The sequence below is a fragment of the Eriocheir sinensis genome, chromosome 9, assembly GCF_024679095.1.
Source record: "Eriocheir sinensis breed Jianghai 21 chromosome 9, ASM2467909v1, whole genome shotgun sequence".
Lineage (NCBI taxonomy): Eukaryota > Metazoa > Arthropoda > Malacostraca > Decapoda > Varunidae > Eriocheir > Eriocheir sinensis.
In genome coordinates, this window is record NC_066517.1 from 2,782,105 (window position 1) to 2,805,670 (window position 23,566).

A 23,566-nucleotide genomic window follows, 5' to 3' on the forward strand; every position below is an offset into this window, starting at 1 on the left:
CAACGACATTTGACGTTGGACTCAATAATCTCATTAGTAAATTTGCTGACGACACAAAGATTGGTAATTCGGTCATTTCAAGACAGGCAAAGCTTCCAAGAAGACGCATAAAATTTCAGCTTGGTCTGATAGATGGGAGATGCCCTTTATAGGTAAGTGGCAGATTCTTAAAATAATCAGTACAAAAAATATAATTTGATTACGTAATGCGTGGTGTGAAACACATTAGCATTCAGTATGCCAAGAACCTGAGCAAACAAAGAGAACAAACTACTGGGCTTCATTAACAAAAATTTCTCACGCAAGAATAAAGATGTAATATTTCCATTGTATAATAGTTTGGCCAGACCCCATTTGTAATATGCAGTACAGTTTTGGTCTCCCCACCATGCAAAGGACATTGCAAAATTAAGTGTTCAGCATAGGGCAACTAAAATGATCTCTTCCTTGCGTAACAAACCACACGGCAAAAGGCTCTCATTCCTTAAGCTGTTCTCCCTTGAGTATAATGTCGCCTTTGAGGAAAACTGATCAAATATTTCAAAATACTCAATGGTTTTACGAATGTGGACAAGTCCAAATTGTTATTGATCGATGACACGTTCTGAGCGAAAAACAATGGCACAAATCTCAAGTTTAAACAAATAAATTCAGACTGCACCATTATTTTTTTTCACCAATGTTGTAGCGCAACAATGAAATAAACTTCCACTTTCGGTGATCTATTGCAGTACGATTGATTCATTAAAAACACAAGCTCAACTGCCACTTCCTTCAACTTGATACTCACTAAAGTAGAAATGTACAGTTTTTGTGGCATTGAATTTAATATGATTTCACTTAGGTTTAAGAACAGACCACTTAGTCAGGACCATAGGGTCTGTGTGGTCTGGATCTATGTAAATGTGAATCAATCTCTCTCTCTCTCTCTCTCTCTCTCTCTCTCTCTCTCTCTCTCTCTCTCTCTCTCTCTCTCCTTTACTTCATTCTTTCTCACATTTCCACAAATTTATTTTTCCTTAGTCTACATTAAAGATGAAATTTACAGTACGACATATACGGTACTATATGGTAAATTTTGTAAAATGCGCAATAATCAATAAAACAAAACAAAACTGAATGAGAATAATATCAATAAATGAACCATGTATATTAAATATTTATAAGAGATAAAGAGAAGCTCTGGGCATTGTCAAATCATTAATATTAACAAACCCTTGACACCTCCCCCCCCCCTTTTTTTTTATTCTTTTTACTTTACTGTCACTGTCTCACTCATTTTCCTCTCCATGTCTGTTCATCAGGGGGACTCTGGATCCATATCACTAGTATTTGAATTTCCATTGATGCCCTTTCATGTATCTCAGTAATAATACAGTAATAACTTTTGATGGGGTTAATATTAACACACTCAGCCCCTTTTTTCTTTAAAGATGAAGTTTGGACACTAAATGGGGACTTGGAGAGGCGGGTTGATGGCTTTGGTAATAAATGTCTACGCAGAATCATGGGATAACGCTGGAATGACTCTGTGTCAAACCAGCGACTACTATGTGAGACTGATTTGACATATATTACCTGTATAGTTCATCAACAGCAACTCTGGCTAGGGGCCCTGCATGGAGACACACCCGGAGGAATCCACAGACCTGGCATTGTAGGGTGGGCGAGGCGACTTGCCCCCCAGTGTATGCCCCCATTAATTGATTGATTGATTGATGTTTGCCTCAGCTTCAGCAATTCCTTATGATTCTCTCTCAACATTATCATCATCTGTTTAACATCAGATTTTCCCTTAAGCTCTGATGGGGTTAGGTGGTCTATGATACGCTTTCAACTATTTCTGTCCATCGCCTCTTCCTCTCCAATGCCCAATGCCACCAAATCCTCTTCAACTCACTGCCTCCATGAATTCCTTGTCTTTTTCTCAGCCACAGTTACCTCAGCTACAAAACTATTTTGACAACTGTATAAACTAACAGCACATTCCCATCAGCCACAATAAACCATTCCAAACCACCACCATTCCATTCACTATCCCAAACAACTGACTCTTGGTGGGCTTACGTAACTTCAGCGATGAACCTATTTTAACATTACTTGCAGCACATCCCCATCAGGCACAATAAACCAGGCTAAAAACATAACCTACAACCTACACCAACAGTTCATGCCAAAGTATATAACCCCAACCTGATCTAACCTAATTTAAACCTAGCTTTACTTTCAGAAAGTTTCACGTATCTTGATAGCGTTGTTCATAACGATGGTGAGTCTGGCCAGGAAGTCTTATGGCGGATTGGCCTGGCCCACGGTGTTATGGGCTTGCTCAACACGAGTATATGGCGTTGTTGATACCTGTGCAGAAGGACAAAGATCCGGATCTTCAAGTCCCTTGTGCTCCCTGTATTACTCTATGGTTGTGAGACATGGACACTAAATGGGGGCTTGGAGAGGTGGATTGATGCCTTTGGTAATAAATGTCTACGCAGAATCATGGGATATCGCTGGAATGACTGTGTAAACCGGCGACTACTCCGTGAGACTGAATCGACAGACTCCTGAGTGGAGGAGGCCAAGGGGACGCCCACGGAGTTCGTAGCGATAGATCCTACTGGGAGGTACTTGGGTTGGGAAGGGGGCCTGCATGGAGACTCGCTCAGAGAGACCCCCGGGCTTGGCGTTGTAGGGTGGGCGAGGCGATGCGCCCCCCGGCGTATGCCCCCACTGATTGATTGATTTACTATACCTTGTTCACTTAAGCTATTCCTGGCACCTAGGCAGGTAGGAAAGGTTGCAGCTGATTGGCTGCACCGCTCTCCCGCTAACACTCATGTCGGACCACATCTTACATGCTCTAGTGAGACATGTTTCTATATTATATGCCATAGCTCATCTCATATACGAGATTGCCAGTTTTGGTTGACACCATCAGACTCAGCAGTGACTGTAGAATCAAAATGTATTTTAAAAATGTTTATAACATGTTTTAATTATGCCCACTATTTTCAACAGGTGTTCATTGACTGCAGAAATATATTATTATGTTACGTAGGAAAATCTCTCATGAACACGATAGTGTGATCAGAATGCAGATAAGCTCCACATATTGAAAACACGGGGTAATTTATTGTAACATGTCACTTGCCGCAACCATCATGGCGCACGTGACACTCATTTTTTTTAACATAATCATGCAGCGTGTTGCACGTGCCGTGATGGTTGCGGCGAGTGACATGTTGCTGTAAATAACTCTTTCAATATGTGGAGCTTTAACTGCATTCTGATCACACTGTCGTGTTCACGAGAGATTTTCCTACATAATGTAATAATATATTTCTGTAGTCAATGAACAACTGTTGAAAACAGCGAGCATAAGTAAAACATGTTATAAACATTTTTTTAACATCTTCACGGTTCAACTCATCGTAATACCATTTTCTTATTTGTTTTGTCGAGTTTTTAAAATACATCTTGATTCTACAGTCACTGCTGAGTCTGATGGTGTCAACCAAAACTGGCTATCTCGTATGTGAGGTGAGCTATGGCATATAATAATGAAAAATGTCTCACTCGAGCATGCAAGATGTGGTCCGACATGAGTGTTAGCGGGAGAGCGGTGCAGCCAATCAGCTGCAACCTTTCCAACCTGCCTAGGAGCCAGGAATCTAGCTTAAGTGAACCTACTATAGTGGCACATCCCTATCAGCCACAACAAGCCAGGTTAAAATACATAATCCAATGCCACTTAGGTTTCCTCACCAACAGTTCATACCAAAGTAACCCCAACCCATTCTAACATAGCCTAATTTTACTTAGAGCATATGCCCATCTGTCAGAGTAACGCAAACTCTAAGAACATAATCTAACCTAACCCCTTACCAACAATTTATGCCCTTCAGCCAAAGTAACCCCAACCTGATAATATAACACAGCCGATTTTATGAATAGCATGTGTTCATCTGTCAGGGTAATGTCAACTCTAAGAAAAGAATCTAACCTAATACCTTATCAAAAATTTATGACCCTCAGCCAAAGTAGCTCCAATCTAACCTAGGAGTAGGTAGGAAGACACCTATTGAACGGGCGTGAGCTACTCCCGGTGAGGATATATGGGAAGCGAGGAGGGTGCTGAAGCTCTTCAAAGACCCTTCCCATGTCCTCACTAACCGTTTCCGTTTTGTCTCATCAACACCAGAGAGCAGTTCAGCATGCTCTCTAAAGACAGTTCCTCTCTCTTTCTACACCACACTACATTCACACAACACACACACCTTTCCCCAAAATTCAAAATTCAAAATGGCACACAATAACACTGCCTCAGAGTCCCCGTCTGGGGGGGGGGACCATAAATTCCCCCAGGGAGGACTCCCCTTTTGGATGCCAACTTGAGAGGGGTCCTGATAACTCCTCGAACCTCCTCCTTATCAATTTCTGCAACATTCACAGTCTTATATCTAGTTTCCATTCTGTGGAACACCATCTCTCCTCCTCTAAACCTCACCTTCTCTTCCTCACCGAAACACAGGTTTCTGAAGCTACTGACAGCAATCTCAACTCTGTTCCCTCCTACTATCTCTATCCTAAATTTCAATCCAAAGCTGGATGTTGTGCCTACGTGTGCAATGACATCACTTGCTCTCGTGCCCACGACCTTGACTCTTCTGAATTTTCCACCATCTGGCTAAGACTTCATTGTCATTCTATTATTAAATACATCTGTGCTGTTTATCTCTCACCTAACTCTACTAACCATGTAAAATTCTTTGACTATTTGAACTCTAAAGTGGAGCACATCTTGACTCACTCTCCCTTCGCTGAAATCTCCATCTTGGGAGATTTCAATGTTCACCACCAGCTTTGGCTTTCATCCTCTTTCACTGACCAGCCTGGTGAACAAGCCTACAACTTTGCTCTCCTCAATAATCTAGAGCAGCTAGTTCAGCACCCTACTCGTATTCCCGACCGTCTTGGAGACAGGCCCAACATTCTAGACCTCTTCCTTACCTCTAATCCTTCTGCTTACTCTGTCAAACTGTTCTCTCCGTTGGGCTCCTCCGATCACAACCTTATTTCTGTATCCTGTCCTATCGCTCCTGTTCATCCTCTGGACCCACCAAAGAGGCGATGCTTCTGGCATTTTGCCTCAGCTCGGTGGGACGACCTGAGGATGTACTTTTCCGATTTCCCGTGGAATGATTACTGCTTCCAGGAGAGAAACCCCTCTGTGTGTGCCCAGCGCATCACAGAGGTGATTGTCTCTGGAATGGAGGCATACATTCCACGTTATTTCTCTACTCCTCATACTAAAAAGCCTTGGTTTAATCATGCTTGTTCTCATGCTATTAAAGATAGAGAGGCAGCTCACAAAAGGTTCCAGAGCCTTCGCACTCCTTCTAACCATGAACTTTATATTTTAGCCCAGAATCGTGCCAAATCTATTCTCCGACTTACCAAAACCTCTTTTATCAATAGAAAATGTCAACACCTTGCTTCTTCTAATTCTTCCCATGACTTCTGGCAACTAGCCAAAAATATCTCCACCAATTTCACTTCTTCCTCTTTCCCTCCTCTCCTTAACCCTGACGGGAGTACTGCCGTCTCATCTATCTTTAAGACTGAACTCTTTGCTCAAACTTTCTGTAAGAACTCCACCCTGGACGATTCTGGGCATATTCATCCTACTCATCCCCCCTCTGACTCTTTCATGCCTGTTATTAAGATTCTTAAGAATGATGTCTTCTATGCCCTCTCTGGCCTCAACTCTGAGAAGGCTTATGGACCTGATGGAGTACCTCCTATTGTCCTTAAAAACTGCTTCCGTGCTGACACCCTGCCTGGTCAAACTCTTTCGTCTCTGCCTATCAACATCTACCTTTCCTTCCTGCTGGAAGTTTGTACAGCCTGTGCCTAAGAAGGGTGACCGTTCCAATCCTTCAAACTACCGTCCTATAGCTTTACTTTCCTGTCTATCTAAAGCTTTTGAATCAATCCTTAACCGGAAGATTCAAAAGCACCTTTCCACTTCTAACCTTCTATCTGATCGCCAGTATGGGTTCCGCAAGGGGTGTTCTACTGGCGATCTTCTTGCTCTCTTAACTGATTCTTGGTCATCCTCTCTTAGCCGTTTTGGTGAAACTTTCTCAGTTGCGCTAGACATATCGAAAGCCTTCGATAGAGTCTGGCACAAGTCTTTGCTTTCTAAACTGCCCTCTTTCGGATTCTATCCCTCTCTCTGTTCCTTTATCTCCAGTTTCCTTTCTGGCCATTCTATCTCTGCAGTGGTAGATGGTCACTGTTCTTCCCCTAAGCCTATCAACAGTGGTGTTCCACAGGGCTCTGTCCTATCACCCACTCTCTTCCTGTTATTCATCAATGATCTTCTTTCCATAACAAACTGTCCTGTCCACTCATACGCTGACGACTCCACTCTGCATTATTCAACTTCTTTCAAAAGAAGGCCATCCCAACAGGAAGTACACGACTCCAGACTGGAAGCTGCAGAATGCTTAACCTCAGACCTTGCTATCATTTCCGATTGGGGCAGAAGGAACCTTGTGTCCTTCAATGCCTCAAAAACTCAATTTCTCCACCTATCAACTCGACACAATCTTCCAAACACCTATCCCCTATTCTTTGACAACACTCAGCTGTCACCTTCTTCAACACTAAACATCCTCGGTCTATCCTTAACTCAAAATCTCAACTGGAAACTTCATATCTCCTCTCTCGCTAAATCCGTTTCCTCGAGGTTGGGCATTCTGTATCATCTCCACCAGTTCTCCCCCGCACAGTTGCTATCCATATACAAGGGCCTTGTCCACCCTCGTATGGAGTATGCATTTCACGTGTGGGGGGGCTCCACTCACACAGCTCTTCTGGACAGAGTGGAATCTAAGGCTCTTCATCCCATCAGCTCTCCTCCTCCTACTGATAGTCTTCTACCTCTAAAATTCCATCGCGATGTTGCCTCTTTTTCTATCTTCTATCGCTATTTTCACGCTGACTGCTCTTCTGAACTTGCTAACTACATGCCTCCCCCCCTCCCGCTGCCCCGCTGCACACGACTTTCGACTCATGCTCATCCCAATACTGTCCAAACCCATTATGCAAGAGTTAACCAGCATCTTCACTCTTTCATCCCTCACACTGGTAAACTCTGGAACAATCTTCCTTCATCTGTATTTCCTCCTGCCTACAACTTTAACTCTTTCAAGAGGAGGGTATCAGGACACCTCTCCTCCCGAAATTGACCTCTCTTTCAGCCACCTCTTTTGATTCTTTTTATAGGAGCAGCGAGTAGCGGGCTGTTTTTTTATATTTTTGTGTCCTTTTTTTTTTTGCCCTTGAGCTGTCTTTGTTGGAAAAAAAAAAAAAAATAGTTTTGACAACAGCAGCTCTTATCCCCCAGGAAATGTTAATGAAGAACCAAACCTAGCCTCACCCAACCTTTACTATAAGAACTATTACTCTAAGAAAGGCTGTGGTATTCAACTGTAAACAATTGTACCTGCAGACCAAGGGTAAACTAAAAAAAAATTGAATACACCCACAATATTGTTACCTCCTTATACAAACTGTCGAAGATTTTTTTCTACTTTTTGGTAAATAAAACACACAAACCTGTCTCATTCTCTTCATTTTCATATTATAGGCAAATAAGGTAAGGCAAATCTTAAAAAAACTCACACCCTAGAATGACAAAGACAACAAACTATACCAAAAAGTGAGCCACAGGATGAAAACTTATTTAGAGAAAAATCTGGAAATCACCAAAAAAAAAAATACTTCGGCAGTTTGCTTATGAGGGAGACGACATGCTGCTCGTACGAAGAAATAACTTTGGCTTCTAAAACAGTTTTGAAATATCTATGAGCTAATATTTAACCCACTACTATCGTCTTGTCTCAGAAACCCTCAGAAACCCCTGGACTTGCACTCACACCCTCCTGAAGTCCCTTGAGAGGTGGAGTGACTGACTTTTTTTACTATCTTATTGACTATTATTTGGCAATAATCTCTCTATCTTTCAAACATAATTGTGAAGAGCCTGTAAGCTGTAGGCTGTTTCCTCAGCATCACAATAATAAAATCTAGGCCCTCACCAGGAATGGACTAATGTAGACCAACTTGTGCCAATAAGCTAGCCTTCCAGCTCAAAGGGAGAGAAAAGAAAAAAACAACTTACATGAACTTTACCACTTGCCAGAATTTAGTGACAGAACTCCCTTCTCCCTAACTGACAGCAAAGCAAGAGGGGTGACATGATTTTACATATATTTTACATAGAAAATCAGACTACATAGACCCCATGGTCCAGACTAGGTGATCTGTCCTTAAATCTAAGTGACTCTACATTAATCAGATGGCTCCAAAACTTTGCATTTCTACTCTAGTTAATATTAAGTTGAAGGAAGTGTTGGACAAGCTTCTTTTTAAAGGAGTCAATCGTGTTACACTGGACCACTGAAGGTGGAAGCTTATTCCATTCTCGCACTACAAAGTTGGTGAAGAAAAATTTGGTGGTCAGAATTTATTTGTCTACATTTAAGCTTTCTGCCATTATTCCTTGTTCGCAAAGTGTCATCGATCATAAACAATGTTGATCTGTCCACATTCGTAAAGCCATTAAGTATTTTAAAACATTCGATCAGTTTTCCTCGGAGGCGACATTTCTCAAGAAAGAACATGTTAAGGGTGGAAAGCCTCTCATCATAGGGTTTGTTGCGCAAGGAAGGGATTTTTTTTGTTGCCTGACGTTGAACACCTTCTAATTAAGCAATGCCCTTTGCATGCTGGGGAGACTGAAACTGTACCGCATATTCCAAGTGGGGTCTGACTAAACTATTGTAAAGCGGAAGCATTACTTCTTTATCTTTTAATAAAAAGTTTCTTTTAATGAAGCCCAACATTCTGCTTGCTTTATTTGCTGCAGCAATGCATTGCTGTGAGAATTTGAGGTTTGATGCGATTTTAATACTCAGGTCCTTGACGAACTGAACGCTTTTGAGTTTGACACCACGCTTTTCATAATCGAACTTCTTATTTCTTGTTCCAACTTGAAGGACCTGGCTGGCACTTATCTACATTAAAGGGCATCTCCCATCTATCAGACCAAGCTGAAATTTTATGCAAATCCTCTTGGAGGCTCTGCCTGTCTTCGTCAATGAGAACCGAGTTACCAATCTTTGTGTCGTCTGCAAATTTACTAATGAGATTATTGATTCCAACATCCACATCGTTGATGTAAATAATGAAGAGCGCTGGGCCAAGAACCGAGCCCTGAGGGACGCCACAAGTGATTGGCGCCCACTCTGATTTAAATCCATCGATCACCACTCTTTGTTGTCTGTTGCTCAACCAATTCACGATCCAGTGGTGTACTTGACTGTCAGGACCTATTTGGTTTAATTTATAAAATAATTTATGATGTGGAACTTTATCAAATGCTTTCTGTAAATCAAGATAAACTACATCCAGTGATTTGGTTACGTCATAAACTGAGAAGAGGTCATTATAAAAGGTCAATAGGTTTGATAGGCAGGATCTTTTGTTATGGAAGACATTGTGAATCATTAATTAATGAGTGGCTTTCAAGGTAAGTCACAATTTTGTCTCTAATGATGCTGTCAAGTACAGTACTGTCTCCAGGATTGCGAGTTTCAAGTTTGCGATTCACCGAGTTTGCAATAGGGACCCCAAAAATTAGATTTTTATTGAAAACTGAAATTGCTATATGACCCGAAAGGAAAAGGAAAAGGCTGCTAAAACTGTTATTTTTTCACACCTTGTTGTGGTCCTTGACTCCCATTCTCACTCTTACCCACCCCTTGGACCTTTCCATTGGCCGCAGGAAGCATAGTGAGTGGGATACGGGCAGCCAGGTGCATGTGTGCGAGCAGCCCCAACCGCACGCTGAGCTTGAGCAGCTGACGGGCGGCTGAAGATGGTGATGGTGATGATGAGCGTCGGGCGTCGGCGGCGTGGCCTTTGTAACGGCGCCACCCAAACGGTATTTTCATTGGGGCCCGTGTGTATGTGGCTATGTTTATTGTGGGCCAGGCTCCTCAATTTGCTAATTCTTATTTTCCACATGTTGTGTGGGACTTCTTTCTTTTCTTCCATCCCTTATTTTTCAAAAAGAAGAGATGGAAAAAAAGAAAGGGGTCCCGTGCAACATGCAGAAAATAAGAATTGGCAAATTGAGAAGCCCAAACCCATGATAAACACAGCCACACACACACACGGGCCCCGATAAAAATACCGTTCAGGTGGCGCCAATGCAAAGGCCACGCCGCCGACACTCATCATCGCCATCACCATCATCAGCCGCCCATTAGCGGTTTGGGCCCAGTGCGCGGTCGGGGCTGTCGGCACACATGCGCTTGGCCATCCGGAATGGGTGGCCAAGCGCAAGATGTCGACGGTTTTCAATTTTCCCCATAAGAATAATGGTTCAAAGTTTGCGGTTTCAACGTTTGTGACCCGCAACGTCGACCTATTTATCGCAAACTTGGAGACAGTACTGTACCTTACCTACAACTGAAGTTAGACTAATGGGCCTGTAATTTTTCCGCTAGTTTTTTGTCTCCTTTCTTAAAAATCGGTGTCACGTTAGCCTTTTTCCAATCCGAAGGGACAATGCCTTGTCACAAGGACATATTGAGCATGGTTGTGAGAGAGGAGAGTATTTTGCTCTTTGTTTCTTTAAGCAGTAGAGGATATACTTTGTCAGGTCTGGGACTTTTATTTGTTTTAAGGGATTGGAGAGTTTTTAGGACTTCATCGGTAGTTATTACAAAGTTAGGCAATGCATGAACAAGATTTACGTTAGTACTGTTGTCGTCGCTGGTGTTGGTGGTAGTGGTGAGAAGACTGTTAGTATTAAATACCGAGGAAAAGTAATTGTTTAACAAGTTCGCAACGTGTTGGCTTAAAGTCACTAGTTCACCGCAACTGTTTGTTAGAGGTCCAATTCCACTTCTAATCACCTTCCTGTTGTTTATATAACTGAAGAAGGATTTCGGATTATTTTTACAGTTGGCTGAAATGTTTTCTTCATATCTACGCTTTACCTGACATACTAAGCTTTTTACTCGCCGCCTGGCTTCATGATAAAGTCTAATGTTTTTGGGCGTGTTTTGCTCTTTCTTTAGCCTGTAAAACAATTTTCTCTCCTTAACCGAATGTTTAATTTCGCTATTAAACCAGGTGGACTTTTATTAGTGTTACTTTGCTTCTGACAAAATGGGACAAATGTGTTCTGCTGAGTGAGTAAATGATTTTTAAAGTTTAGCCAGGCTTCTTCTACGTTGCCATCATCTGATAGTTGCATTTCTGTTAGTTTCTGTTGGATTTCTATGAAATTTGCTCTTTAGAAATTGAGCACCTTAACTATATTTTCAGTCTGTTGTTTGAGCTCTAATGTCAACGTGCACTAATTTATGATTGCAAGAGCCGAGATGTTCTCCTACCATAACATTACTGACTAGGTCATCTTGGGTCGCTATAACAAGGTCTAGTATGTTATTTTCTCGAGTTGGCTCAGGAACCATTTGGCTTAGGTAATTATCTTCTAAAAATTTGATCATTCTATGTGACTCGCCTTCAGTACCCAACAGTGTTGCTCAGTCAATATGAGGGAGATTAAAGTCTCCTAATATTAACGAGTCACTGTTATTAAGTGACTGCCTTAAAACGCTGTACATTTCAACATCATCTTCAAGTGATTGCCCCAGAAGCATGTAGGTGACAGATATATTTAGATTAATTTTTACAATGTTTACTCACACGCACAAATGTTCAACGTTACTGTCTCTTGGTGTTTTGTTAATGGGTTGTAAATAGGTTTTGACATAAAGGGCGACACCACCACCTATACGGTTGACACGACTTCTGTTGAAGAGTCTGTAGTCATCTATGTTGTATTCTGAACTTAAATCAATATTTGTGGTATCGATAAATATTTCAGTTATAGCAATTACAACAAAATTTTATATTGAAACAAAACATCTCAATTCATCAAATTTGTTTCTTAGGCTACACGCATTGAAACTTAGGACTTTTATATTATCTTGAGGTTTAGTAATAGAGTTGGTGTTACTTGCAGGTTCATGATTTCATGTTTGTTGTATTGCATGCCATCTATTAACATGGGCGGGATGGAGAGACGTGGCCGAGAGCAGTTTTTTGTTTGGGTGTCACATACTGCGGCTTTAAGGAGCCTTCCGAATCTGGCTGTTATGGTTATGATAATATACCCTACAACAGATCCTTTAAACAATATTAACTACTTACTAGAACATTCATTAAAGCTCTCCAAACCTGACTCAAGGAGAGCAACACTCAACGGGAATTGATTTACAAAGTCATGATAGCAGGAATACATTCACAAAGAGTAACTGCACCAAATGTAGCTACACTAAAGTCCAATTATGTCAAATATGGTAGCAGCCTGACATGTCTCAAAGGTTGGGGCCACATGTAAGACATGCTTTGTTTTGTACACACTGTTTCCACTTTGCTGCCCCAGTGACTGAGTATTGCTATGGGAAGCCACGTCCACCCTGATAATTTATTTTAATAATTTTTATGGTTCTTTGCCAACCCAGAGCATGTCATTCATCCTTTGACTGAAATCCATGATGTAAAGCACTTGTGACTGGGCTCTTGGCCATTGAAAATTAACTACCCCTATATCCATAAAGAATGAATAAAAGATAAACACAAGAATTTAATTAATCTCTGTCTCTCTCTCTCTCTCTCTTGCTACTATTATATCATATAGTCAGACTCAATAAACTGGACTGGATTACCCTGATATATTATCTCACAACTATTTAGTAAAAACAGATACCATTATGAAAATATGCCAAACTAATCAGTGAAGGGAAGGGCTACTGACACACTTGCTCCCACCCCCTGAAGATACTGAAAGGCTTCCTACCTTGGCTTCGAGGATGGCCAGTGTGTGGTCTGCTCGACGAAGCTTTGTCTCCAAGGTCACGAGCCGCTCCTCACACATGGCAGAGAACTGGTTGAGGAAGGCCACCGTGTGCAGCACCCAGTGGTTGATGAAGGCCAAGGTTCTCTTCTGGTTAATGGCCTCAACCTAAATATGGAAGAAAATACATAACTTACCCAAATGATCTCAATTTACAGCTGTGCATATTTATTTGTTCATTTTAATCACTCTGGTGAATGTAACAGGTGAAATATCTAGGAACTATGAGGCGATTATTGTAAAAGGGACAACCCAAGGTGGTTTTCAGTTTTTGGCAACATCTGATGTCTGGATTCTTGCTGCATTATGTGGTGAAGCAAGGAAAGTGACTTCAAAGCAGGTGATTCATAGGGTCGTATTACAAGTCCAATCCAAGAAGTTTTGGGTCCCTACAAAGGTTGGTTTAGGGGATGTACTACAAGTCCAATCCGAGAAGTTTTGGGTCCCTGCAGAGTTTGGGATGAACAACTCTGTAGGGACCCAAAACTTCTCGGATTGGATTTGCAATATGGCCTCTAAATCGACTTTTGTAGGGACCTGAAACTTCTTGGGTCTTGTAATACGGCCCTTTGGCCTAAATTTGCCTCAGTTTTGCAGACAAATTTAAAAACCTTTTTAAAACACACTCTTCTCAAAACTATAGAATTGGCTGGCCGCCCTTTTACACTGTATGCCTCATATGTAAGAATATGTAGGAAATGTAGGAATATGGAAAGTTCTGTATGAAATGTCAATATGGAAAATTCTTGCTTATTTCCACTTTCCAGTTAGCATAAAGGAAAAACCTGAGCACCACTGGCAAAAAATAGTAATTACAAAGGACTCCAACACTATTTTCTTCATACAGTGATGACATATTCCCATGCTGTTACTCTGACCTCTGACCCCTGCAGCATCCTGCATACCATTACATTGATTGTTACCTAACTTGCCTACCATGGAGCCATCTGTGAGTGGAGGACTCAATAAGACTTTACTTGCAGGCATGTGGCTCGAATTTTAGTAATAGTATATTTACTGAATTTGAAGTATCATTGATGAAAAGTCAAACAAATTCTCCTTAAGGCAAATTACTATTTTCCTTAAATATAAAAGGTTGCTTGTCAAATATTTGCAGCCCCTTTGGAGGCCCGCCCTTCATACTACATAAAAAGTAAATAACTTGTCTATCCCTGTGTCCCGGGGTAATGGGTCTTGCCACTGGCTCAAGGGACAAGGCGAGAGATGAACACTCAGGTCACATGCAATTATAGTGTATGCAATGAATTTAACTTTCAAACTATGAATCTGTATGAAACATTGACAGTAATGGTAAAGCTGCATGTGGCCTCGGTACTCATCTCCTAGACAATACGGTTGACAGATGGAAAAATTTAATTATAGTCAAGACTATAACTAGGACAGCCCTCCCTGATGGCCCCACACGTATAGCATGATTGCCCTCCCTGATGGCCAGCATCCAAGTGATAATCAGTACAATATAAAATATTCTACATTCTCTACTCTCATTTTGTAATGTTACGCCTCTGTTTATTTTTTGTGTTAGTGTTTAGTCCTCAGACAAGTTTCTTATCCTGTATTCTATTCAATGTTTTCTGTTTATTTTGAAGGCCTTCATATAAAATTTACTTATTTGTTGTTTGTTTTTACAGTAAAGGAAGCAGCTCAAGGGCAAAAATAAATCAGAACAAAAAGCCAGCTAATCACTGCTCCTCTAAAAGAAGTATAGATGAGTGGCCAAAAGAGAGGTTAATTTTGGGTGGGTAGGTGTCTTGATACTCCTCTCTTGGAGAGAGTCAAGTCATAGGCAGGAGAAAATAAAGACAAAGGAAGGCTGTTCCAGAGTTTACCAGTGAAAAGGATGAAACAATGAAGATGTTGGTTAACATTTGCATAAGGGATTTGGACAGTATAGGGATGATCTAGAGTAGAAAGTTGAGTGTAACGGGGCTGTGGGAGGCATGCAGTTAACAAGTTCAGAAGAGCAGTCAGCATGAAAATATTGATAGAGGTGCAACATTGCAGAAGGATTCAAGAGATAGAAGACTGTCAGTAAGAGGAAGGGAGTTAATGAGATGAAGAACCTTAGACTTTACTCTTTCCAAGAGAACTGTGTGAGGAGCGCCCCCCACACGAGATGCATATTTCATACGAGGAAAGACAAGGCCCTTGTATATGGATAGCATTTGGGAGGGTGAAATGAATTGTTGGAGATTAAACAAAGGTAATGCTGACTTGCCTGATGGGCAAGCCTCCCATAACCCACTTAGCCAGGGGGGTACCTCTTTGGCCGACTGGTAAAGGAGTGGCTCTCCCGTTACGCTGGTCGCCGGTTCGATCCCCAGCGCCGGCAAACCTTTCCTTGTCTGGATTAATTTCTTATGTGTTTCGTTACACGCAGTGGCCGTGTGGGAGTGGAGAAAAGAGCAAATCCTGGCATTTCACTGGTGGCAAGGCGGTGGCATCCTCTCCTGTGATTCTTTTGTGTCTCCCCGAAGGGGTAACAGGTAGAGTGATGGCCCATGCTCTCTGAAGTTCATAGAAAATGGGAACTCAACACACAGAAATTAATCTAAATGGGAATGGGGAGACGTGTAATGCTGACTTGCCTGATGGGTGAGCCTCCCATAACCCATTTAGCCAGGGGGGTACCTCTTTGGCCGACTGGTAAAGGAGTGGCTCTCCCGTTACGCTGGTCGCGGGTTCGATCCCCGGCGCCAGCAAACCTTTCCTTGTTTGGATTAATTTCTCATGTTTCGTTACAAGCGGTGGTCGTGTGGGAGGGTAGAAAAGAGAAAATCCTGGCATTTCACAAATGCATCATATTTTTGGTTGCTGTCACCTATAACTATTAAACAAGGCACAGGGTTTCTACTCTGTTATGAAAACAAAATTCAGTGATTTTTCCCAGACAGATTTTCATTTTCCCGGGATAAATTTTTCTACCTATTTCTGTGTTTGACATCTTTACTAGGTAAAGATAATTTCAGTGCTGGATTCATATGATGTCAAATTGGAGTAGAATTCAATGTCACAGTGTCCCTCCTCTGATAAAAAATATATTTACTTTTACTAAAAAAAAAAAAAAAAAAAAAATACTGGAAAATTTTCTCAGTATGACATATTGATATCATGTTGGTATGTCCAAGTGTTAATGTGTGTGTGTGTGTGTGTGTGTGTGTGTGTGTATTTACCTAGTTGTGAAATACAGGAAAAGAGCCGTACTAGGCTCGTGCTGTCCCATTTCCATAACGCTTATTATCCAGTTTGGCTTTAAATTCATGAATCGTTTTTGCACACAGTCTCCTTGTCAAGTCCGTTCCATGTTGTAATGCTTCTGTATGGAAAACTGTATTTCTTGATGTCTCTCCTACAGTCGCTCTTCTTCAATTTCTTACCATTGCCTTTTGTCACACTTCTGTCACGTACCACTAGGTCTTCCCTGTCCAATTTCTCCAATCCCTCTTGTATCCTGTACAATGCTATTAGGTCCCCTCTCTCTCTTCTTCTCTCCAGTGTTGTTAGTCCCAATTTCTCCAGTCTTTCTTCATAAGTATGTTCTCTCAGAGTTTCCGGTAATTTAGTCGCTGCTCTTTGTATTCTTTCCAACTTTCTAATTTCTTTCTTCAATCTAGGTGACCACATTAATGCTGCATATTCCAGTCTTGGACGTATCATCGATGTTGTTAGTTTCTTCACCATTTCTTCATCTAAATATGTAAATGGTGCTTTTATGTTTCTAGGAAGATTGTATATTTCCCCAGTTATCTGATCTACATGTTTTCCAAAGGATAACTTGTCTGTTATGATCACTCCCAGATCTTTTTCTTCATTTTTTTTCATGATTCTTTCATTACTCAGAGAGAAGTTCCCCGATATTTGTCTACTGCTCTTACCAAACTCCATCACGCTACACTTCTCTGTATTGAATGTCATTTCCCATTTGTGTGACTATTCGCTTATTCTATCGAGATCTTGGCTCAGGGCTACACAGTCATCTTCATTAGCCACCCTCCTCATTATTTTAGCATCATCAGCAAACATATTCATATAGCTTGTCACCCCTTCTGCCATGTCATTAATATATATTACAAACATAATCGGAGCCAACACCGATCCTTGGGGGACTCTACTAGTCACTTCCATCCAGCTTGATTTATTATTCCTAATTACTGTTCTCATTTCTCTCTTCATCAAAAAGTCCATAATCCAATACAATACTGAACCACCCTGACCTCCAAAATGATTAAGTTTCCATATTAATTGCTTGTGTGGTACTTTATCAAACGCCTTCTTTAAGTCCAGATACACACAATCTGCCCAACTGTCCCTTTCCTGTATTATATCAATTACTCTTGAATAGAAGCTGATCAGATTAGTTACACAAGACCGTCCTCCTCTGAATCCGAATTGGCTATTTGTTAATATACTGTTTTCTTCTAAATACTCCACCCATCTGTTTTTTTTATAATTTTCTCACACATCTTTGCTACTACACTTGTTAATGACACTGGCCTATAGTTCAACGGGTCTTCCTTACTTCCTCCTTTATGTATTGGGACGATGTTAGCCCTCTTCTAGTCTCTCGGTACCTTCCCTTGTGCTAGTGAGACATTAATCAAGTTGCTCAACTTTTCAGCTATTTGCTGGTTACACTCTTTTAGCACCCAATTTGATATACCATCCGGTCCTGCTGATTTCCTCGCATCCAATTTTTCCAATAATTTTCTAACTTCATCTGCTGATGTTTGTATTCTCTCCAGACCCACTCTATTCCCTGGCACTGCATCTACACCTTCAAACTCACTTTCCCTTGTGAACACTGTTTGGAAACAATTATTCATCACTTCTACTATTTCACTTATACTATCAAAAGTTTCACCATTAACTTTAACTTTCTGAATCTCATCTCTATTTTTCAACTTTCCATTTATGAACTTATAAAACAGTGGCAGTATCGCAACCAATGAGGTTCATCCGAGGTGCGTTTTGCTGCCTATGTGTAGAGCTCCCTTGTTTAGGGTATTGGGAAAGGAGCAATACGGCTACCCTCTGACTGGGAAGGTAGCCTACCCCATCCTCACCTTCACGTGGTGCGCACCGTTAGTATACCCTGCGGGGTAGAACCAACGGGGAGGGGGGCAGTGACCATCAGCTGCTTTGTTTTAATCCTTTTAGCCTTGACAAGGAGCAAGTCTCCATAACACTACATTGGACTGGCCTCTAATACTTTTATCGAGTTTTTAGAGGCAGGAGCGATGGCCAGAGGGCGGCAGAAGAGAAAGGAATGTATGAGACTGGTGTCTATTAATGTGAATGGTTTAGGTGGTGAGGAAAAGAGGAGAGTGATGATTGAAAATTTTGTAAATGGTAGAGTGGATGTGTTGGGAGTGAGTGAAACATATTCGAGGAACTGGTGTGAGTGATGGTAGAGAGTGTACGTGGGAGGGTGTGCCTGGGGGGGTTGTATGGACGGGGATAGATGAGAAGTATAGAGGCAGGAGTAAGGAAGGATGTGCTATTGTGATGTCTGAAAGAGTGTGGAATGGTGTGACTGATTATGGTTGGAAGGGATCAAGAATTGTGTGGGTGAAAGGAAAAGTAGGTTTAGAAAAGTATGCATGGGTGTGTATTTATGCACCAGTAAATGTGAAAAGTAAAAAAGGACTGAAAGAAAGGGAAGCTTTTTGGGAGGAAGTGAATGCATGTTTGAAGAGTTTTGAGAAAGAAAGGAAACTTATTATGATGGGAGATATGAATGCTAAAGTGGGTGATGAATGTGTGGTGGAAGTGATGGGAAAATGGGGGATACCTGGGAAGAATGAAAATGGAGAGTGCCTGGTGGATGTCTGTGCTGAGAGGGGAATGTTCCTAGCAAACACCTTCTTTCAGCACAAGAATATCCACCGATGCACATGGAGGAGGGGAGAAGATAATGAGCAAAAAGGATTGATTGATTATGTGGCAGTAGATGAAAGGCTTAGAAAAGAAATTTGTGACGCGAAGGTAGTAAGAGGAATGTTCGATGGATCTGACCATCTTGCAGTGCTGGCAAAGTTAAAGCTGAAAGAAAAGTGGGTGTTTGAAAAGAAAGGTGAAGTAAAAAAGGAAATACTGAAGATAGAAAAGTTACAGGAAAAATAAATAAAAGATGAGTATAACCATGAAATGGCAGAGGCCTTAAGTGAAAAATGGGAAAGTGTAAAAGATAATACAAATATTGAAAAAGTTTTTGGAACATTTAAAGAAATAATGGTAACTACGACAAAAAAAAAGTGTTAGGGATGAAAGTGGTGAGAGATGGAAAAAGAAAAGGAAATTCATGGTGGACAGAAGAGATAAGGAGGATAGTAAAAGAGAAAAGGGAACTTTTTAAGAAAACTCAAGAAAGAAATGTGGCTGAACAAGTAAAAAGGGAAAGGAAAAAGAAATATAGAGAATGCAAAATGAAATTAAAACAAGCAATAAAAGAAAGTAAGAAGAGAGTTGATGAAGACTGGAAAAAGACTAAGTGAAAAATATAAAGGGAACAGGAAATCATATTGGAAAGAAGTAAAAAACGAAAGAAATGCAGAAAATATCTCCTCAAGTAAAATAAATGAAGTTATGGATGAGAATGGAAAGATGTTGAAAGACGGGGAAGCTGTGAAAGAGAGATGGAGAGAATATTTCAAAAACTTAATGAATTTTGAGGATGGACGTCCAGCAGCTGTAACAGCAGCAGTTTTGAGTAGAGGTAGAGGAGGAGTATATAAAGAAAGAAGTATAACATATGAAGAAGTAAATCAGGCAATAAAAAGATTAAAAATGGAAAGGCAGCAGGAATTGATGGAATCACAGCAGAAATGTTGAAGTGTGGAGGAGATGTAGTTGTTAAATGGATGGTCAAGATATGTGAAGTAGCATGGGAGGGGGGGGTGGTGCCAGCAGACTGGACGAAAGCCATCATTGTCCCAGTTTACAAGGGGAAGGGCAGGAGAGGGGAATGTGGGAGCTATAGAGGTATAAGTCTCCTGAGTATACCCGGAAAGGTATATGAAAAAGTCATAATAGAGAGGGTGCAAAAACTTACAGAAGAGAAAATCAGTGAAGAACAAGAAGGCTCCAGGAAGGGAAGGGGATGTGTGGATCAGATATTTGCCTTCAGGATGGAAGTAGAAAAAATATTAGCAAAAGGAAAGAAACTATACGCTGCCTTCATGGATTTGGAAAAAGCTTATGACAGAGTCGATTGGATTGCATTGTGGGATGTTTTAAAGATTTATGGTGCGGGAGGAAAACTGCTTAGTGTAATAAAGTCTTTCTATGAGGATGCATCTGCATGTGTCAAAATTACTGGAGAAACAAGTGAACATTTTGAGATAAAAGTGGGCTTAAGACAAGGGTGCGTCATGTCACCATGGTTATTCAATATTTATATGGATGGTGTCATTAGAGAAATTAAGGGCAAAGTTGGAGAAGTTGGAGTAAGACTGTTCAATGAGGGAAGGAAGTGGGCACTGAATTCGATACTGTTTGCTGATGACATGGTGCTCATTGCAGAAAATGAAAGTGACCTACAAAATTTGGTCAGTGTTTTTGATAGTGTCTGTAATAGGAGAAAGCTGAAAGTAAATGTCAACAAAAGTAAAGTGATGGTTTGTGAGCAAAGCAGAAGTGAGGTTGTAGATTTTGTATGCCCATATAGAGTGGGAATTGAATGTGAAAAAGAATGCAAAATAATTTTGAATGGTGAAGAAATGGAGGAGGTCAATGAGTTTAAGTACCTTGGATCAGTTATGTGTAAGCATGGTGGTATGGAGGGAGATATAAGAGAAAGGGCATTGCAAGGAAGAAGGGTGGTAGGGTCTTTGGGACGAATCATGAATGGCAGAAGTGTGAGCATGGAGGTAAAGAGGGATTTGAGAAATACAATTATAGTACCAACCCTCACATATGCAAGTGAAACGTGAGCCTGGAATGAAAGTCAGAGGTCTAGAGTGCAGGCAGTGGAAATGAGTTATTTGAGGAGTGCTTGTGGTGTGAGTAGAATGGATGGAATGAGTAATGAAAGTGTGTACGAGCGTTTTGGAATGTCACAGGGGTGAAGGGAAGAAATGTGGAGCGGTGGAAGAAGTGAAGCGACAGACTTTAAAGTGGTTTGGCCACATGGAGCGAATGGAGGAGAGTAAGATGACCAGAAGGGTGTATGTGAGTGAGATAGAGGGAGGGAATGCTAGAGGACGCCCTCCAGTGAAATGGAGGGATAGGGTGCAAGAGTACGTTAGGGAGAGGGGGGAAAGATCTTTGAGAAACTTTGAGCAGGCAAGGAGGGAGTGTCTGGATAGAGAAAGTTGGAAGCTCTTCTGCCGTGGCCATCCCCTGGTGGGAGCTCCTAGGAGCAGGCGTCGATGAAATGAATGAATGAATAAAACAGTTTTGGCAGGTCTTTGCACTTATCTACAATATTTTTCTAAAAATTCCTTTTTTCTTCTCTTCTTACTTTGACATAAACATTCCTCTTCCTTTTGTACTCATTCCATAGATCCATCCTCCTATTTTTTTCTCCATTTGTTCCATGCCTTCTCCTTATCCTGCTTGGCATCTACACACTTTCTATTATACCACTCTTCTCTTGATTTCTGTCCTTCTTTCATTCTTGGTACCCACTTTTCCACTCCTTCGTTGTAAATCCGTAGAAAGATAGCCCATTTTTCCTCCACATTATCAGCCCCCAAAAAAGTATCCCTTTGTGCTTCCTCAAAATATTTCCCAAGTTGTTCAGAATTTGCCTTATTAAAGTTAAACCATTCTTTCCAGTAGTCCTCATTCCTGATTATTTTACCTCCTTCTCGTAATATGTACTCGATAAGTACGTGATCGCTCTTCCCTATAGGGCTCTTATAGTTCATCTCCTCTATGATATCTGGCTCCCTGGTGATTATCAAGTCCAATCTAGATGGCTCGTCTTCTCCTCTGAATCTTGTATTTTCCTCTACCCACTGTGTGAGGACGTTATCTATAACCAATTCCAAAACCTTGTTCCCCATGAAGCTTGACTTCCTTCCGTTGACCAGTTTTCCCATGACACTTTCTTACAATTAAAATCTCCCATTATCAGAATCTTCTCCTCCAGCAATCTCCTTAGGCAATCCAATGTGTCTTCCACCTTCTTCTTGTACAATTTTTCTGTCCATGAATTGTTTTTTGGAGGGACATACACCACAGCGATATTTCTGCATCCTCCCCTTTGCAGTCTTATTTCCACACTCAAGACCTCCGCTTCCCCTTCACCATAGGTGACACCCTCCACTGACCATTCTTTTTTCAACAATAGCATCACTCCTCCTCCTTGTTTATTTTCTCTATTTTTCATTCATACATTATATTTACCATCCCCTAAGTTAAATGCATCTATACTACCAGTCAATTTGGTTTCCGTAATCCCCATAACATCTGTTTTTTCCTTACTCAGGTAATCTCCTATTTCTAACATTGACGATATTAACCCGTTCACATTAGTGTATGCCACCTTCAAGCTGTCACCTCTTCCCTTCTGTACCACTTCCTGTGTGTGTGTGTGGCAGTGTTGGCATGTACTTTAGTCTGTTTCATTCCATCTGTCCACCAACAAAGCGGAAATTTTGATTGATATGGCACCTGTGCATTTCAAGTTTGTGAATACACGAAAATCAACTGTTGTGATGGACATTCAAGCTTATTTTTCAATAATATATTTGAATGTTTATGTATACAAATAACAACTCAGTCGATTGCATCGATAAACTAACATACAAGCACATGAAAAGACAATCATTGTATCAAATAACATTCACATCATGCTTGAACGATTTTTTTTTTTTCAAATTCATTGATTGATAACTCATTTCAGGTATATTAAAAGACATAGGGCTCTGCAAGTGCAAATAGGGGATATCTTAATAATTTATTGCATGTCAATAATGATTAATTATCAAAATAACATGAAATAGTAAATAAAAACTGTTGCATGTGATGCTAGGCTATTTCGAATATTAGGCTATCCAAGTTATTTACATGCAACACATCAAAATTCCTTATGTATAGACACTTTCAGAGTTGGATGTCACTTTATGTACCTGCACGAGATGAAACATGGGTGTCTGAAAGGCTAAAAGTCGTTCGAGTATGATCAGACTACTGTTTGATATACAAGCTGTTCTTTTGTGTACTCATATGGTACATTATTGATGCAAATCAGCATGTTTGCGGTTTATATAAGAGGGCTTGAGGGTTTCATGTATACACAAACATTCAAACATATCACTGAAAATATAAAGTTGATCTTCACACAATCACGTACTAACAATGCGCAGGTGCCACATCTACGTTCGCGAGTGGAGAGACGGAATGAAATGGACTATGCCCATAACATTCCTAATTTTATTAACAGGGTACTATAATTCTGAAAAAAAGGCCATGCATGACAATAGCTACTACAGAGATAATCCTGTCAAACCAACCCACTGCACCCATACACTGGAGTGTAGGTGCTCCACAAAACTATATATTTATTTGGACTACTGTCAGTGTTGGTGTGTGTAG

At 40.8% G+C, this 23,566-nt stretch overlaps 1 protein-coding gene across 1 annotated transcript in view; it reads right to left on the reverse strand.

Annotated features, from left to right (window-relative positions):
- Nucleotides 1-23,566, reverse strand: part of LOC126995842 (WASH complex subunit 3-like) — a 35,739-nt gene that overhangs the window by 7,652 nt on the left and 4,521 nt on the right. The window contains exon 2 of the mRNA XM_050855716.1: nucleotides 12,947-13,111. Coding sequence (XP_050711673.1) covers nucleotides 12,947-13,111 — 165 coding nt within the window. The remainder of the gene's footprint in view (nucleotides 1-12,946; nucleotides 13,112-23,566) is intronic.